The 19,792-nt window shown below is 40.9% G+C and overlaps 1 protein-coding gene across 1 annotated transcript in view; it reads left to right on the top strand.

The window, feature by feature from the left end:
- The window catches only part of galnt14 (UDP-N-acetyl-alpha-D-galactosamine:polypeptide N-acetylgalactosaminyltransferase 14 (GalNAc-T14)), a 229,672-nt gene that overhangs the window by 31,207 nt on the left and 178,673 nt on the right, over window positions 1–19,792 (top strand). Inside the window, exon 2 of the mRNA XM_084737770.1 lies at window positions 17,249–17,418. Within this exon, the coding sequence (XP_084593896.1) occupies window positions 17,249–17,418 (170 nt within the window). The remainder of the gene's footprint in view (window positions 1–17,248; window positions 17,419–19,792) is intronic.

Genomic DNA, 19,792 nt, shown 5'->3' with positions numbered 1-19,792 from the left:
GTGTTGAATTTTTCAAATGTATTTTTTGTGCTTTGAGCACCACAAGCTGGGTGCCATTTAGTCCCATTATATTTGAGAGAAGACAGACATCTCTTCAGCAACACACACCAAAACCAGCTAGATGGATAAATAGCACTACAAGCCACAGAGAAAATACGTAGATTTTTGGGTGAACTGTTCCTTTAAACTAGCAATCTTATTAAAGAATATCTCATATTTTATTGAAGATGTTAAAGAATTTAACATATGCATTACAACCATTGTAGAAATGAACTCTGAGAAAATAAAGAATTTAAAAAACAGCTAAATAAACATCAGTGCTGTTCAGTATCAGTCAAGTGCTGAATATTTTAATTCTGTCAGTCAATTAGGGGCCGATTATAAAACAGGAAGTACAGCCGCTCAGTATTTTCACCTGCCAGGGAGCTTCTCTTGTCCTCATAAATGTTTCCCATTGTGTGAAATTTAAATCCCTGCAGGCATCAGGGTCGGAAATTAACTTTTTAAAATGTGAACATCTACCAGCCACAGAAAAACCTTCAAATTCACCAGCCACTCAACAGTAACAGTATTTTGTGTTTGAAATCTACCACTCATTTTCATATTTTACCAACATTCGGCTGGTGGCTGGTGCTGATTTCCAACTCTGCCAAGCATCATCTTCTGAATCACAAGTTCTCTAGGAACAAGTTTCATAACTCTGTGCACCGTATTGTATCGTCAATATAATTTTTGGCATGATGAATGAATTCATATCACGATAATAATGACGATATTCCGACTTGCTGACATAATGACTGTTGCACACAGCGGCAACAAGCGCAGCCGAAAGCAAAACTAACGCTGCTACCAGTGGATAATGACGTGGATAATGACGCATGTGGACGGTGGATTGGTGGGAATGGGACGGGACAGGAACGGTTCTTCCAGGACTGGAATGGGATGGGATTTTTTTCTTTTCTCTGTCATGGATTTGAGACAGGGCATGAGTATTTCTGCAGGAGTGGGATGGGACAGGAGTGAAAATCCACTTCTGTGTCACCCTCTATTGTATATCAGTAAACAGATACACAGATATATCTGCAAAAAGCCCATATCAGGCCAACATGGCTCTACATAATACGCTTGTCTAGCGATGCTTTCTTTGCTCTTGTTGTTCTTAGACCTGTCAGGAAGTCAGCGAAGCAACTTTGTTTAAATAAAATGTTAAAAGTCTCTCTACAGTAACCAGATGTTCATTTTGTCTGTTTAACCATTCAGCCACATTCAGCGCCGCAGACTTTATTATGATGGATCCTTTACATCTGTTAGTTTTAGCTCAGATGTGAAGATTTATTGGAAACTGCAACATTTTTCGGCAACTCACAAAAACTAGAATTTTTCTTCTGTGGTCAGATGCAGATAAAGTTCTAAAAACATCCTGCGTTGTGGCGAAAAAGGCTAATCGTGTAGCAGTATGCTAGTGTGTCTGTGTGTTTAGCCGGTTGTGTGTGTTTGTGTGATAGTGTCATAGACAGAGATGTATGAGCTGGAACAGAAAACAATGTAGAAACCGAACAAGCACCGCTGCTGCAGGGAAAGATCTATACACACTCTTAATTGATGACTGAGTGGTGTGTGTGTGTGTGTGTGTGTGTGTGTGTGTGTGTGTGTGTGTGTGTGTGTGTGTGTGTGTGTGTGAGAGAGAGACAGTGTTGAACGGAGAAGAGAGGGAGAAAGAGGAGAAGGTGTTTGTCTCAGTGTGTGTGTGCAGTATTGACGTAGCGGTGCTCTCTCCAGACCTGAGCTCAATAAGCCCCGACTTCAAACAAACAGCAAACACTTTACACAGGAGAGGAGAGGAGAGGAGAGGAGAGGAGAGGAGAGGAGGTAAAAAAATAAATGAAGGGATGGCAGAGGAGAGAGGAGTGAGGCTGTGCAGAATAACCGAGGAGGAGAAGAGGGGATGTGGGTGAAAAGAAAGAGAGGAGACGAGGGAAGAAGCGAGGGACAGGTGAGGACGGAGGGAAGGTGGGGAGGGGTAGAAAGATGAGGAACAGAAAGGAAAAAAAGAAAAGGGGTGACAAAGTTCTGCATGAGCAGTGATGTGTTCAAACACAGAAGGTAGATTTTTTTTTTTTTTACTGTGCTCAGTCTCTCATACTAACAAGTAATTACAGAGAAAATCACTGAGATCAAAACTGTGTTTCTGTACATCATTTTGTTTCAGTCTGACCAGTCATGTGCACTCAGCCAAACCAGGCGTTTGGTTTGGACTGGTATCCCTCGTGGATTTTTACATTTTTTTTTACCACTAGTTGTGCTATGGAGCAATGTTTTAAGCAATTCTATTTACACTTTGCAATGCTTTTCTCTTAAGTAGTAGCTCTTTATTCATGACCATGGGGAAGTTTCAGTATTGTTAATTAGTACGTATTGTTTATTTGGATCAGTATACATGCAGTGCATATAGAGGGATTCTTGACCCACTTGCCCAACCGGGCCAGTGACAAAGATGTGCTATTGTTAGACCCTGCACTTACCCATAACACCCCTCTCTGAGTTTGAACGAGGGCTGCACAATTAACCAAAAATATTAGGCTATCAGAATCGCAATATCCAAATCAGAAGCTGGAATTTTTTTTTAAAAGGAAAAAATGTGTGACAAAACAGCATTATGATGTACTGTAGTGCTACACCTCTTCATGATTTTACTAATTCATTTTCAATGAAAATGAAAACTGACGCAAATAATAGTGAATTATATTGCAATTGCAAAAATATATTTGTCAGAATAATCAGAGTATGATTTTTTTCCCCCATACCGTGCTGCCCTTGAACCTTTGCAGAAGTGACATAAAACAGATTCCATCAGACAGACAGCAAAAGTCAGAGAGGAATAAAATTACTAGCCGCAAGTTTTGGAAATATTCTGTGAACAAAGAAATGCATTAACATGTCTGGCCAATCTGCTCCATGATTTTAGTGTCGCAGTTATTATAACTTCTGGTTGATCATAAAGACATTTGGCTGAAGAAGGCGTGTTTGTCACGATGAAAACACCTGACGGATAATCGTCCTATCACACGTCCATCATATCATCCACTCAGCTTAGATCCAAAAAAGTTTAGAAGGACTATAAACAATTCATTTCTTTAATTATGTAAAAATCTTTCCACATGTTAAAGCTGTATTATAACACAGAAAGTTTTAATAATGCTAAACAACACTGTCTGCTGCATCAAAACAAAAAAGAAGTTGTTTATTTCTTTGAAAAGCAAAATGAGGCATAGATGCTAAGCTTGAGGAGTGTTTTTCTGTTTTCTACCATTGAACTCTCTGCTTCTCTGTCACTAGTTTTGCATACATTTTCACAAATTAATGATTATTAACAAAAGATATCAAACTCCAATGTCTCAGCATCAGGGTTTAGTAATCTCATTATCTCAACACAGCAAAATATAAAAGCTGTTAGTTCAAGTGAACTTTGAATTTTATCTTTAATAGAAACGCTCGGTGCAGCTTCTGCCTGTTCCTCTCTGATTAAAGTGCTGATCAATCGTTTCCTCCCTGACTGTCTCTCCACTTGCTTTGGTTTCTCTTCAGTGAGCAGGACTATAAAGGGCGACGCCACCCCGAGCCGCTCTGATGTCGATCTCGAGATCTAAAGTCACGATCTGACAAAACAGTTTGCAGTTTCATGGGATAACAAGATAGTTAGTCGTGACCCGAAGATAAGAAAAGTTTGATACCTCGCCGTGGCACAAAAACTAATTGGCAAGCCCGAGATAACAGGATTAGAAAACAGTCTATGTAAATTAGGTCTCTTGCTGTGAGTAATTTAAAGAATCCGTCTTTTTTTAAACATGGATGTTTTTTGCAGCGTCTGGGCTGCAACTAATCCCACCTTTTCCTGTTTTCTCTCTTTATTTGTAGTCTTTCTTTACTCCTCTGGATGCTTGTCTCTTATCTGTTTTTGTTGGATTTTTTGAATTATGGATTTCACTGTCGGTATGTGCTGCATAATGCTTAATCTGGCACTGAAAAAAAAATGCATATTCATATGTTTTTGCTGCAGAGGATTTTTTTTTTTTACTTCTTTTGCATGACCAAGACTTAGAAAAACATATTCAGCATTTTAAGCATGTTTTTCCATTCCACGTTTATGTATTTACTTTATTTTATTGGAGCATTACTTAGCTAGAAGCTACTAAAGCTCTCTTTTTGGATGGCCAGAATGGCAGCACAGAATCAACATTCACTAAAGGAAGATGTATAAGCTGAAGAAAAAGGATAAGAGGAAGAAGAACCGCGTATAAAACCCACAGGAGAGGAAAAATAACTTATTCTCAGCCACCTTTCTGCCCTAATCCCACCTCTGCAACCTGAGTCAGATCATTTTGAAATTGGAGGAGATGAAGGATGATACTCTTCTTACCTCCGTGTTAATGCCACTGATAGCTGCCACCTCTCTGGGTTTAATCTCGCCTTTGATAGATAATTTAAGGAGGAACACGAAATAATAGAGTTATCACATTTGTTTTGCCGCTTTGTTACAGTTGCTACAGAGGCGATACATCACAGTATAATAGAGGGGTTGATAGGTGTGTGTTTATGTGTGTGTGTGCCAGAGAGAGGTCATTGTTCATATGGTGCACAACATGAACGGGATAATAAAAAGGAGGCACGCACACTCACACACACACACATGATTTATGCCTTGGATATAATGGGTAATTTATCATCTGACTGGGGCACATATTAAGGTTAAGAGACACCGAAAAAGAGACAGCGAGGGAGCTTAATGGTATTTGGTTTATCAGGAATAACAGCAGCGGTAAATTGAAAACTTGATTTGTAATGTCTGTTTTTCTGAAACCATGTGCACTGTTCTCACAGTGTATCTTCTGTTTTTCTCTCCCAGTTACACACAAACACGCAACACAAAGAAGAAATCAGGGCTTCGTGCCAGCATCCAAAAAAAAAAAAAAAAAAAAAAAAAAGGGAACAGATCATCTTTCAACTCTGACGAATTGTCAATCACACCAGATGTGAAGACATTTGCACGTTATTCTGCATCGACACCCACATTTGAGATGACTCAGCCGGCAGAGTGTGTTGACCATTAATCCCAGCTTTAGTGCCCTTGAGCAGTACCACTGACATAAATAAAAGGCAGATACCGCGGCTCCGCTTCCTCCCACTGTGCAAAAACCGAAGCCAAAATATCTTGGATGTGAGCGCTGCCAGAGTCTGTGCAGTAGTGACCGGCGCTGGAGACCCACTTTCAGGGATATTCCTGGCGACTAATTTTCCTCTCAATTAAACACAGATTTTATCTAAGACAAGTCGACAAGTCTGACAATAAGAAAACACTCAGAAAGCAGTTAAATTTGCGCACAATGTATTCACTGATAATGTTAAACCTTGTTCGAAAAAATACTGCATGTACTAAGAGTCATTTCAAACTGTTAATCACACTGTTTAATGACCAAATCATATTATAAATGCTGCTGCAGTGTGTGCCACTGTGCAGCACGGTCCTCTGCCGGGGCTGACTAGTGGCAGGCAACTGTATAACATCTAGGGCTGCGCAATATGGTCTCAATTTGATTATTTTGACTGAAACATGTTTTCTTTCATCTAGAGAACAACATTTTTTGGGCCAAAGCAAATCTGCAGCATTACGATACACATTTTTCCTTTTTCAAAAAATTGTAATTTGGTTATTGCAGTTGGCCATGTTGCGATTAATTGTGCAGCCCTAATAACATCTTCCAACAGTTACCTGGCCTTGTACGTTAATAAAATACTGATCCGTAGTTTGACTGACTCGTATTTCTGGTGCTGAATAGTGAGGGTGGCGACGTTTAAGCGTATATACTTCTATATAATCAAATAACCTAATAAAACCAAACTGATCTGAAATATGAGCACTCTAACAAACAGCAGCATGGTAAGAACTATTTAAAATAATCCATGTCCCACCTATTATCACTGGGGAGGCAGGATTTATCACCTGTACTGCAGCCCGCCACCAGGGGGCGATCAGGAGGCTTTAGTTTCACCGTTAGGGAGCTCTCATGTTGTCCATTTCTACATATACAGGGGATAAAAATATAAAAATATTTTTTCTGAAGCTGGTCCATCGGAAGGGGCAGGGCCTCACCTCTCTAATACATAGATTACCAACCGTATCAACGAACAGCAGGTTTGTCAACGTGTGCGTGTTGAAGCAGTGTGTATGAGGCCCTGTGCTTCCTTTTCTGATCTTAGTGAGTGTATTTCTGTCATCTCTCGGATAAATATCGTCACTGTCAGGTGTAAACTTTATATGTCCAAAACTGTTACATTTTAGACAGACATGAAGGGTGACCAGTGGCATAGATCTATGAAAAAAGAAGTCAAAATATGGAGATAAAAGGTTTGCGCCTGACACTGACCATCCGAGCGGTGTTTGTTGGGATGTAGCTTTAGCCTCAGTCTTTTTTTTTTTTTTTTTTTTAAGGTTATTTTTTTGGGCATTTTTGCCTGTATTGACATTGACAGCTGAAGGTATGACAGGAAAGGGGGGTGAAGAGACAGGGGATGACACGCAGCAAATGAGCCACAGGTGGGATTCGAACCAGCAGCCGCTGCAGAGGACTAACAGCCTCAATATATGGTGCGCACGCCCTACCGAATGAGCTATAGGGGCGCCCCAGCCTCTTACATCATTCACACAGCCATTACATAACTAAACATATTCAAGATCTTTTTACAAGGTTCTTATTTTAATGGAAAAGTTAAAAAGTCACCTGAAGACGGACTTCTCAGTGGAACCAAGGGGTTTTAGCATTACCAGTACCTTAAATTAACGAGCTATGCTGGTAACGAAAATCATTTTAGCTGACAAAATCAATGTTCATCAGCTAGAAAGAAGAAGCTGCCTTTGTTTACTTCTCTGTGGAATCAAAAACCTTGTGTTGAATTTTAAATCTGCCCCCTGTTATCACTGTGAGCTGCATAGGTTCAGTGTGAGAAGAGAAAGCTTGACAGACATAGCAACAGTAACTAAGGAAGGAGGTGCTGAGCGAAGAGTCATCGCTGCCATCAGTGTGTTAAGTGTGTGTGCGTGAAGGAGAAGAAATTTTAAAGCACTTGGGATAACACACACACACACACGTCTTCAAAGAGCAGCGGTCTCATTAGCAGCAGTCCTGTGTTCAGAGGCTGACGTCTCTCTTCTTTCTTCTTTAATTCTGCAGCTCTTTTCTTCTGTGTGTGAGTCACTCTGACAACCAGGTGACACTGAAAATATTCACTCTAATAATGTTGATACTGATGCCGACACTGATACAGTCACTAATAGAATATTAACAGGGCTCCTGCTACTACACACAGTGATCTCGTTTCTAATGCAATTACCAAACAGTGTTACTATATCTTAATCTAAAAGATTTATACGTGATGCATGAGTTTCTACCAGGGATGCACTGATACTGCCCTCATTCACTCTTACTTATACTCATAAAACTACAACTACTTACAAAAAGTAGTTGTTCAACACGAGCGATTTGATAAAACATCCAAAGAACCAACACGATGCAGAGTTCAAGGAGTTTGCTAATGCTTACTCTCTTTTCTCAGTTGTGTCGTCGTTATCGGAGGGCTTGTTGTCCTCACCGTCACAAACTGACAGAGTTCACCTGTAGACCACAGTCCAATAAGTCCCTCCGGTTGTTAACTACCTGAATTACTTGGCTAATTATTCCGAAGACAAAGAAAGAAACGCTGCTGCCTCTGATCTGTAATTGTCTTTTCTTAGTTGTGAGTATTTTCCGTTCCTTCTGACTGTGGGTAAGAAGTAGACTACAACCTCTTCTTTTATTCTCCTGTTAATCTTCACCAAAACGCCCTGACAGTACAGGTTCACAGCAGGGTAAACATAACAACCAGTGAGCGGCAGTTCTCTGGGCGAAAATGCCTTGTTGATGCCAGAGGTCAGAGGGGAACGGCCAGACTGGTTTGAGATGACAGAAAAGCAGCAGTAACTCAAGTAACCACTCAGCTGAACGCGCAGCACATCGAACCTTGAAGCAGATCGGCCACAGCAGCAGAAGATCACACCAGGTGCCACTCCTGTCAGCTAAGAACAGGAAACAGAGGACAGTAGAAGACTGGAAAAACTTGGCCTGGTCCGATGAGTCTCGATTTCTGCTGCGACATTCAGATGGTCGGGTCAGAATTTGGTGAAAGCATGGATCCATCCTGCCTTGTATCAACAGTTCAGGCTGGTGGTGGTGGTTTGATGGTGTGGCTGATGTTTTCTTGGTACCAACTGAGCATCGTTTAAACACCACAGCCTACCTGAGTATTGTTGCAGACCATGTCCATCCCTTTATGACCACAGTGTACCCATCTTCTGATGGCTACTTCCTGCAGGACACCTTTGGGACGTGGTGAAACGGGAGATTTGCATCATGGATGTGCAGCCGACAAATCTGCAGCGACTGTGTGATGCCATCATGTCAATATGGATCAAAATCTCTGAGGAATGTTTCCAGCACCTTGTTGAATCTATGCCTGTTACTCTGGCTTCAACGCTCCACACTGACCAGCTACAGCAGCCTCGAAGGGTCAAAACTCAAAAGTCACAGTTCCAAAGTTATTTTATTTAGCCTGATGGACTTTTTTTTTTTTTTTTTTTACTATATTCTGGCATTTTCTTTCGATTGATCGAGAAAATAATTGACAGATTAATGAGAATAATCGTTAGTTACCTTCCAGTTACAAAACCTGAAAGTTTTCATACACAGTATCTGTGTATGTGTCCTCTCCTTTTCTCTTTGACTCTCTTTACTCCTGCTGTCTTTCTCCAATATGAGCTGTCAAAAAGTACGCAACGGCCGTGACACCCGTGTGTGTGTGTGTGTGTGTGTGTGTGTGTGTGTGTGTGTGTGTGTGTGTGTGTGTGTGTGTGTGTGTGTGTGCGCAGGCTTCAGGCTTTCTCATTATGATTCTAAATGTATCAGTCTGTCTCGTCTGGATGAATTAATAGGTTCCTTGGTGGCTTGGCTCCACACACACACACACACATGCACACATGCGCACACTCACACACACACACACGCACACACACTGTTTGTCCAGCGATTCGTGCCTCAGGTTCGTTAATTGAATGTCTGTGTTCATGTAAGGGGCCGTGAGAGGCATTGAGAGAATGCCACGGTGCATTAGGAAGACAAGCTGTGTGAATGTGTGTGTGTGTGTGTGTGTGTGTGTTTATGACTTTGTGTGTGTGTGTGTTTTGTAAATAGGATAAAATCCAGAGGACCTTGAACGCAGCCTCTCCTGAGCTCCTAGCGAGACGAGACGCAAACAAATCTTACAGGGAGGCGAGAAGGCCACAGGTGTGTGTGTGTGTGTGTGTGTGTGTGTGTGTGTGTGTGTGTGTGTGTGTGTGTGTGTGTGTGTGTGTATGACACTCAGACAAGCGTAATCGCACCCCGCCCTTGTTGTCTCGCTCCCTCTCTCATCTTGTCTCCTCTCTCCACTGCACTCCTCTTCTCTTTCTTCGTCCAGTCTCCTCTCCTCCCTTGTCCTCCTCTTCGTCCTCTACCTTCCTCCCTCCTGTCTTCTTCCTCGTCTTCTCTTCTGCTTTTCATCTTTTTTCTTTCTTGTTTTTTTTTTTTTTGCTATTTCAATCTAATCTAGTTCCTCTTCACTTCTCTCCATATTTCCTTTTATATTACCGTTTTTCCTCCATTCCCTGATGTATCTTCACTTTCATTTTTTCTCCTTCTGTTGTCTTTAATGTGATGAAGAAATGACATGGGGCCAAATTATTTTAAGGAAGTGTATATAATGTATATAAATATGTAATTTACCACAGCCATAAGGTGCTGGAAAAGCTTGAAAATGCTTTAAAAATGTGAGGAATTAATTTTGGAAAAGGTGTAGGAACCATGTAAGCACTTTTGCTGGATGATGTAATGTTGAATGTAATTTCGATGACACGATAACATAATAGTATGAGGACAAGTCAAATATGACATCTACCATTTGCATGCAAATGGTACAAATTTGACTTTGCTTACATGTGCAAGGAAAAAAACATTAAAAGATTAAAAACACAACATATCACATTCAAACAAAACACATTAAAAATACATTTAGAGACACAAGAGAAGCTACAAACACAATGCAGAGGCTGCAGTATGTCCTAAATAAATAAAACATACATAAAAGAAATAATAAATAAATAAAATAGAAATAAAATAAAACCAGACAATCAGAACAATAAATAAAAGGGACTCCTGGGCACTGTTCACAAAAATTGTACTTGAATAATAAACATTAGGCACAGGAGAGTCACAGGTCAGTTTTATTACCATGTTTCATTGCCTTTTTAAACAAAGTTGACGTACCGTGTAACGTAATTATCATGGATGGGTCCTCTTGTATCTTCTCTCTCTTCTTCCTTGATTTCTGTCTTGTTCTCCTCCTCATTCCCCTCATTCTCTTCTTACCTTTATTTTTTCTCCTCTCTTTTCTCCTCTATTCCTCTCCGTCTTTCTCCACTCTTTCCTTTGGTTCTCCCCTCTTCTCCTCTTCCTCCTCCTCTACTTGTGATCCTGGCAGAGTTTAAACTTCTGTCATGTCTGTCTTTCTTCTTTTGCTCTATATCCTCCTCTCAATTTTCTTTTCGGATTTTCTTTTTCTGTTTGAGGCCTGCACCGATTGTAAAAATGTTATTCTGGGCTAATACAGATACTGATACGGATTCACCGTTCGACTGTCCAGAGACCTGAACAGGCCGATTTTCATCATGAGATCACTTGAAATCATGTTTCCTATGAGATCTCGCAAGATCAGGCTCCACTCATGCAACTGCATGCAACTGACCAGGTAGACGTGGTACCTCATCAACTTTTATGGACCAATAGGGGTCACTAATTTTTCTATGATGTAAATTTAAAGGTGTGATATGTAGCAGTTGCATGTACAAAAATGAGTACAGCTGAAATCATATTTAATACACGATCTATGGTTAAAGTGAGTTGTATCTCCTCCTCCTCAGCCTCAGGGAAGCTCAGGCAGGCTGCAGGAATCCTGCAGGAGCACGAGACGTTGAGGGTGGAGTTTGAGTTCAGTGGCTGCCTGTCTCACCGCCAGCCAAACTCCATTAACATATTGCTCAAGTTAACCGATATAAACCCTCTACTCCAAGATTATTAATTATTTCTTTGACTCATAAATAGGCACTTACTCATTCTGTGAACATTCTGCACTAATTTGAACTCTAATTAACATGAAACAGGCAAGCAAACCTCATTCTGGCCCAAATCGGAAATTTCAAATGAAGACAACGTGCCTGTCTTGTTGTTGGGAGTATTTCAACTAAACATATTTCCTTGATCTCTGGTGAGATCATGGTCATAATTATGATTAAATATATTTTATATTTTATGATTTATTACAATGAATATGTTGCACATGTGCAGCCCAGGCCAGCCTGTGCATTAATCCTCCTCAGACCACGGTGCTTCACTATAACACATTTTTTCTTTATCAAAAAAACTGCAGCATCTGCGATATTTTGGATTTTGCCATTTCGATTAAATTTCGATTAATTGCGCAGCCCTACTTACTTTATATCCTCTTGTCTCTTTACCTCTTCCCTCTCTCCCATCTTTACTCTTTTTTTCCTGTTTTCTCTTTTTCTCTGACCCTCATATTCTCTCCAGTTTTGCCCCTTTCCTTTCCTCTGTCGGTTTTTCTATCATCCCTCCTTTTCTCACTCCAAACCCTCTCCTCTCCTCTCCTCTCCTCTCCTCTCCTCTCCTCTCCTCTCCTCTCATTTTTATATTCCCTCTTCTTACCTTAAGTCTCTCTTTATTTCCTCCCTTTCTCTTCATCCAATTTCCTCTTTTTTGTCCATTTTCCAGCACCCTCCTCATCTCTTCTTCCTCCTTTCTACTCTCTTCTTCTTTTGTCCTTTTTCCCTCTGTTCTCTACCTCACTTTTTTGCATCCATCCATCCCTCTCTCTTCCTCTTTCTCCCTCCCTCTTGTTCTTCATGCTTCGTTGTTACAGCCACCAGGGGAAGAACTAGCAACACAGACTAACACACACACACACACACACACACACACACACACACACACACACACACACACACAAAGAGTCTGACTCCCAGCCCTCTAATGGCCCCATTTAGACAATGTGTCGCATCAGCAAGTCGTATGGCTGAATAATGAGGAGAGAAGAAGAAAGAGGAGGAGGAGGAGGAGGAGGACACGAGTAGAAGAAGATGAGGAGGAGTGTCAGTCGTTTTCCGCATCCCTCCATCCTGACTGCTGCTCCGCCATAAATGTTGTTCTGTTACACACACCATCAGCTCTGTGACCCTGTGTGTGTGTGTCCATTCATCTCCACTACGTGCCAGTGCGTGTGGTCGTTGGGGAGAAATATGGCCTCCGGGGTTTTTGCTGAAGCTCCTGTGTTATGTTTATGATGGGGCAAAAGAGAGGGAGAATGATAATGTACGTTTTTTATATCTCTCGCCCTCTCTCACATGCATCACACAAACACACAAGGAAACACACACTCCCTCTCTATCAACTGAAACACACTTCTCAGCCTCTCAACAGATACCTACGAGCACACACACTCATAAATGATACACACACAAACACATTTACTCCCAGAGTCGTTCAAACTACAAACACACACTCTCACACACACGCACACACACTCTACACACTCCTTCCTGCATGCAAACAGGCATCTGTACTGTCTCATAAATGATATACGCTCTCTTTTAAACTACACACACACACACACACACACACACACACACACACACACAGACAGAAAATGCAGCTGTAGCTGTTTTTTTTTCTTTTTTAACGTCGCTGCCACCTTGTGTTTTTCTCCACCAGCTGTTCGGCGCTGAGCAGGATTTATGTGCTACATTAACATTTTACATCTGATTTTATAACGTTTGTATTTTCTGGAAAAGTCTGGTGTTTCTGCAGAGTTGGTTGTTGTTGTTGTTGGGTTTTTTTTCTGCGCCACACTGAAAACAGAATCTTTTTGGTACTTTTGCTTGGCTCACACTGAGAAGTTGGTCTCACATTAGCATATTAAAGAGCCATACAGATGCTTTCTCCATGCTTTAGCCAATTAACTACAAATTGCATATGTTTTATTTAAGTTCATTTCAGTTACCAACATTTCCGTAATTGTGTCAGTGTTAGCCAGCTGGCTATTTCTCAACTGCAGTCCATTGGTGAGCTTCGATGTATAGGATCTTAAAGCTTACATATATATGAGATTCTTAACATCAAAGGAGCCATTTGTAGCAATTGCACATCCAAAAATGAGCCATAAGTTGTATATTAAATAGGTTGAAATCCTATTTAACATATAATCTATAGTTGCAGGAAGTTGCTTCACCCTGCCTCCTCCTCCACAGGCTCAGGGAAACTCTGCAGGAGCTCTGCAGGAGCTCTGCAGGAGCTCTGCAGGATCTCTGCGGGATCTCTGCGGGATCTCTGCGGGAGCTCAGCAGGAGCTCTGCAGGAGCTCTGCAGGAGCTCTGCAGGAGCTCAGCAGGAGCTCAGCAGGAGCTCTGCAGGATCTCTGCAGGAGCACAGAATCCATGCAACATTCTAATTTGACAAGAACAAGTGAAGATAAGTCCTACAGTCAATCAGCTGTGTATTACTGTAATTTATTTGTCAATGTAAAGTTATGTGAAAATGTGAAAATACACATGCTCAATTTAAGTGTTAAGAACATCTACAGCTTCTGCAATATTATGAAGGATTTCTTACAACTCACAGACACTTACTCGTTTGAACATTCAGCATTAACTTGAACTCTAATAAACAGGAAATGCGCAAACTAAAACAGTTGTTAACACTTTAAGTGGACGGGTGAAGTTATCCTGAAGGATTATGCTCCAGTCATTGCAGCCTGTTTAGCAGCTGCCGACTGAGGCATAGTTCCAGAATATTTTCATATCTAACTTGGTGAATTAAGGTTTTATTTCAACCAGACCAGAGCTGGTGGTTGTTGGAACAGTGGAAAGACAAACCAAGACAGTTGTGGTGAGTTTTATTTTGTTTCTGTCGACTTTGGATGAAGTATTTTTAAGATGATCTGTGAGGTAAAATTACTTTTTATCAATGGAGTGTGGTGGGCTGACAGGCCAGTGAATGCTGTATATAGATTTCTTTAAGCATAAGGCAGGTGTCAGTGTAGTTTATTACATTATTTGTGACTGCTTTCCCAAGTTTTAAAGTTGATGTCCTACCTTTCAAGCAGTCATATTGATTTCCATTTATTCATTGCAGCAAGAAAATCAATGTGCAGAAACTAGTCTGAGCTCAGATATTCTTCACACTGAACATTCAATCACCTTTTTTTTTTTTTTTTTTGTCAAAGTCAAGTTTTTGTTGTGTGGGGTTTTGCAGTCGAAGCGTCTGTCCCTGTTGATGTGTTCAAGGACACCCAGGCGTGTGAGAATGAGCGGCTGAAAGCAAAGGTTTGAATACACAAAACGAACAAATTCTCAGCTTTCTTCTCACGACATCCACCTGTGCTCAATATTTGTCGTCCAGGGTTGATTTGCTAACAGCAAAACTGCAGTGCAGTTTGACAACAGACTACTTTTTGTCAGATGGCAGAATGAATTAATGAATAAATGAGTCATTACCACTTAATGATAAGTCACAAAAAAACTAAAGGTAAAATGGATTACTGACTGTATGTCAAGCAAGTTTTTAAGCATCTATTTATGATTCTTTTACAGAAGTGAGCTGAAAGGTAAAAAACATGAATTAAAACCTGATGTTGGGGGTTTCAAACCTACCCAGTTTGGTGTTGTTCACACAGATTTGTCCATTTGGTTGAGTTTGTTTAGGCTGGTGCCAAATTTGAACTACATACTGAATCAATCTGCTGATTGTGGTCAGAGTCGAAGCAGTGATTTCCAAAGCAGGATACAGGAGAATGAATCGGAAACGCAGGTGTAAAATGTTGAAACATTTTTTCTTCAAGATGAACAGACACAGATTTCAGATACAGTACAGATATTTGCATAAAAAATGACTCTGGTAAAAGTAGAAGAACTGATTAAATATCTTTACTCTGTCTTGTAACATCTTTACTCTTTCACATTGTTTTCATCTTTTTTACATTTTTAATGTAATTCTTTTTCTTTGTTTTTCATCTTGTTACATAATTTGTATTTTTTGTTTTGTTAGGTCTTCTACGTCTCTTTTGGTCTTGTTGTCTTTTTCGTCTTGCTACATCTGTCTTGTACGTCATTTTTGTCTCGTAACGTGTTTCTACTTTCACATTGTTTTTGTCTTGGGCAATCCTCCTGTGCTGTCACCATGTTTTGTACCACACATAATTTAATTTAGTGACGTCATAACAGACATACGACATGACGAAGAGAAGGACCGATGCCTTAGCTTTCAGCTGCAAAACGAAAGAATGTTCTAGCTAATATGGTTTTTATTTTAGATTGATTTAAACAGAATTATGCAAACAATGATCTCCTGCGGCCAGTAGGGGCTGCCTATGGGAGTTCAGTTTTTTTAAATTCCAATTTGTGATCCAAATTAAAACAGAAGTGCAGCTTCAAGCACCGGCAAAACCGAAAACACAGGATTGGAACTGATGGATTAAAGTTATTATTCAGTTCATGTTTTTTGATGCTGTTAGGGATTTGTTAACACCTGTCTGTAAACACAGGCGGGAAATCAGCTTATATAATTAAACTCTTCTGCAGTTTTATTTATTAAGGACAAATTTATATGATCAGAAAATAGGACCAACATAAACCAACACGAAGCCTCCAGCAGAGCACAGATCAGCACAACAAAAGCTGCCGGGAGACAAAGTGCAGCATTTAGTCACAAAAACGGGGAAGAGAACAAAGAGGATAAAAAAAGTGAAGTTCAGCATCCATCTTCTTAAATACCAAAGAGCAGAAAGTTAAAAACCTCTCTGAATCTTCTTTAAGTAAAATTACCTCTAAAAGCTCTCCTGATGCTTTTAAATGAGCCCAGACTGCAGACAGTCAAACCCACAGACATACACACACACACTCTCATACACGCTCACACACACTTTGGTGGATAATCACAGGTTACAATCCACAACTCAGAATGTGACATTTACAGTATGACTAAATCTCACCTTCAGTCGTCATCCAGTCTGATGAGTTATGCAGAGAAAATGTCAGTCAACAAAACCTTCAAAACAAGAAACATGCTTGGAGACGTTTTATTTGATTTACATGGGTTAACTCGCTTGAACGTGCACTAAATGGTCTTTAGTTGCTGATAATTGACACATTGCTGCGCTTAATTGATTGGGTGGTTGACAGATTGATAAATTGGACCCTAAACTGCTCGATCATTTCATAGATTTATTGACAAAAGGACCTGCAAAGATTTTATGGATGTATGTGTGCCCTCTGGTGAGCAGTGCAGAGCAGTGATTACTAACCTTTTTGAGTTGCAACCCCTCAGAATAATCAGGTTGCTGTTTGCAATCCTTCCGAAGATGTAGTCCCAGAAGTATGATAGCTGCAATGTGCAGGTTTGAGGAGTAAATCTGATAAAACTGCTGCTTTTCTGGAGAATCAGCACTGGGTTAAAGAACTGTGGCGTATCCCAACATGCTGATGCATGTGATCTGGCAGCGATGGGGTCAGAACACACTGTATTACTTCGATGTGCTCTTCAGAAATGAGAAACGAGAAAACCTGCAAGTAAAAGTCCCGGTCCTGATGCAAACAGATCTACCTGTCCAGCCCTTGATGTCTCACATGATGTCACCGCCACAGTAATGAAGGGCTGCCCTAAAGACTGTGGACTGATTCAGCAGCAGAGTTTGTCTTTTTTTTAAACTCCCAGTTTTAGCATCAAAAGCTGGGAGCTTACCCTCAGTTTCTATAGAGCAAAGCGTTTAGAGACCAACTTGTGAGTCTAACTGGTTCCAGCCTCTAGAGTATGAGGATTAGCTGCTTTTCTCTGTTTGCATCACTGTAAATTAAATCTCTTTTTGGCGCTGGACTGTCGGTTGGACAGAACAAGCCAATTACAAAAAAAAAAAAAACATGGTTATTTTTCTCTATTTTTGGAGACTGAACCATTATCGAATAAAGTGTTGGCAGATTAACTCAAACTAAGTATGATTATTAGTTGTAGCACTAATTGACTGATTTTTTTTTTTTTTTTTTTTTTGCCTGATTGATTTACAGATCTCTGACGCAGAGTGGGAGGACATGTTGGAGGGTTTCGATGAGCGGAATTACCTGAACGCTCGGCGCTGGAAGCCCGGTGACGACCCGTACACGCTGTACGCCTTCAACCAGAGGGAGAGCGAGCGCATCCCCAGCAACCGAGCCCTGAGGGACACGCGACACTACAGGTACACTGCATGCCTGCAGGAGATTACAGAAAAAAAAGTGACACCACACACACTTTTTTTTGCTCACTTCTGTGGTTTGAGTCAGTGTGTAAGATGTCACATCTTGTGTGGCGATCTTTATCGACATAACCTGAGAAATTCAGCAGTGTAGTTAAATCCGTTTTTGTATGTATATTATACGCACACTCCACAGTGTGATGTATGAATCTGTCCAGAGTACTGCAGGGAAATAAAGCTTATCAGTAAACCTACAAACTCCAGGAGCCTGCAGGCATGAACAAACACATCAGAACACACACGGCACTACAGATCAGCTCTCACTATTACAGGTATACACACACACACACACACACACACACACACACACACACACACACACACTGTCAGAGTCAAGCAGCAACACAGCAGCAGCAGCTCCCTGAGCTCGTAATTAATCCCCTATCTGTACTAAAACAAATTTAGATTATGGAACCAAACACGTTTTCATAGAAAAACCACCAAATTACAATCCCTCTGTCCGCTAAGAAATTAAATTAAACACCAAAATAGAAATCCTCTTAGCGGAGCGCCGTCCTCGTCTGTTGGAAAGACGCTCAGCGGGAAGATAAGGAGCTCGCCGCTTTGACAGCGGCCGCCTTCTTACACATTTCGGGAGATAAAAAACTTCCAGGCACTTGTGGAAAGCCTGAAGAGGTCCGGTGTAGCCGGGCCACAGCAATCACACACAAACACACACACACACACACACACACACACACACACACACACACACCTATCCTGAACTACTGTTTCCTGCTTCTATGATGCTCTCAACAATCAAGGCGCTTAAGTAGTTTGATCTTTCATTACACTTGTAATACTTATCATTCTCGACACATTTGAGTTTGGTGATGTGTCAAAAATACTGTGTGAGTATCAGCATGGAGCAGCTTTTCACTGGATTACATCATAAAACTTCCTGTCTCGGTCTGATGAATGATTTAGTAGGTTTACACATGTTTACAAGTAGATGCTCATTTTATGTGATCAAGTGTATTTTATTTATTTTTTTTACAAATTTAGAAATAAACATTTTCTACATTGTGTTGCGAACCCACACCCCTGCTTTTTATTGTGTGTACAGAAGGACGTCGTCTCTTTCCAGTTAAATTCTCTGGTGACATCGCCCTGCTGTCTCTTATTCAGGAGGGCTGAGCGGTCAAGCCTGAAATTTATATCAGGGTATAATTTGCAGTACAGAAGACGTAGGTGCATATAATAGTTTAATCGTTTTTCTTTCCATATAAAAGCTGAGGACATAAAGCGCCGGTATGGAAACCGCATGACTCTTAACATAGATTACAGAAGTACTCTGCAGTACTTAGTGTGCTGCAACAATAGAAGGAAATACAAAACCCTTTCTCAAGTACATCAGATATTACCAGCACTTGTAAGCGCTGTCGTCTGACATGATTTGCGTGACTTTTCAAACCCGAACCACGTCCATATAAAGCAGACGTTCCCAAACTTTCTGTGGCAAAGCGTCTCTGAAGGCTGAGAGCCACAGAATGAGTAGAGAAGTCAGAATTGAGAGAGATATTCTTGGTCATGGTCTTTCCATGGGATTTGTTGGCCTTTAAAAAAAGCAAAACATCCTTATCCTTTAAAAAGAAATTAATTGACTGCATTTATAGGTGCTGTTTCTACAACCCCAATTCCAAAAAAAAAACAGGATTTAGGGGAGGCATTGACAATTTTTGATTTATCTGTAATGATCTGTGTCTGACAATGTGCAAACTGGCTTTTTACATCTGCTGAGGGACGTTTGTTTTATGTATTTCATGGAGGTGTGAAAGCAGGAAAAAAAAAGGTAGATAAAAGCAAAGAACAAATACATCAGACTGGAACATCCATTTGTCCCCGTTGTGACTTTCAGCCGATGTTCGCCGTGTGATTAAAGGTTACCAGGCAGCTCATGGTGACCCAGCTCTCTAATAGGAAGCTGCATGTGGGCGTTAATTGGGTGGCTGTTTGTTCTGGCAGTTACGGCGAACATGACTAAGTCCTGGATGGCTGCTGCTCCTGCGGCTGTGGCTGGAGGTGGCGGTGAGCACAGCGGGTTTCAGCTCCACGACTCACGTAGGAAGCTAAAATCTGTTAGCATCACTGGCACATACATCACTCTGTGTGTGTGTGTGTGTGTGTGTGTGTGTGTGTGTGTGTGTGTGTGTGTGTCCCGCAGATGATGGGATGTATAATGTCTGACTCAATCAGAGCTTGTCTGCTCCTTCAAACACAGTGCACGTCAAGTTTGTGTGTGTGTGTGTGTGTGCGTGTGTGTGTGTGTTTCAACATGTGCACATGTCTATGTAATGTGCGTAATTGCGTTGTGTCG

This window comes from Lutjanus erythropterus, chromosome 15 (genome assembly GCF_056507025.1).
Source record: "Lutjanus erythropterus isolate fLutEry1 chromosome 15, fLutEry1.hap2, whole genome shotgun sequence".
Lineage (NCBI taxonomy): Eukaryota > Metazoa > Chordata > Actinopteri > Lutjaniformes > Lutjanidae > Lutjanus > Lutjanus erythropterus.
Note: the sequence above shows the minus strand (reverse complement) of the source record. Positions and strands in the feature narration are given on the sequence as shown.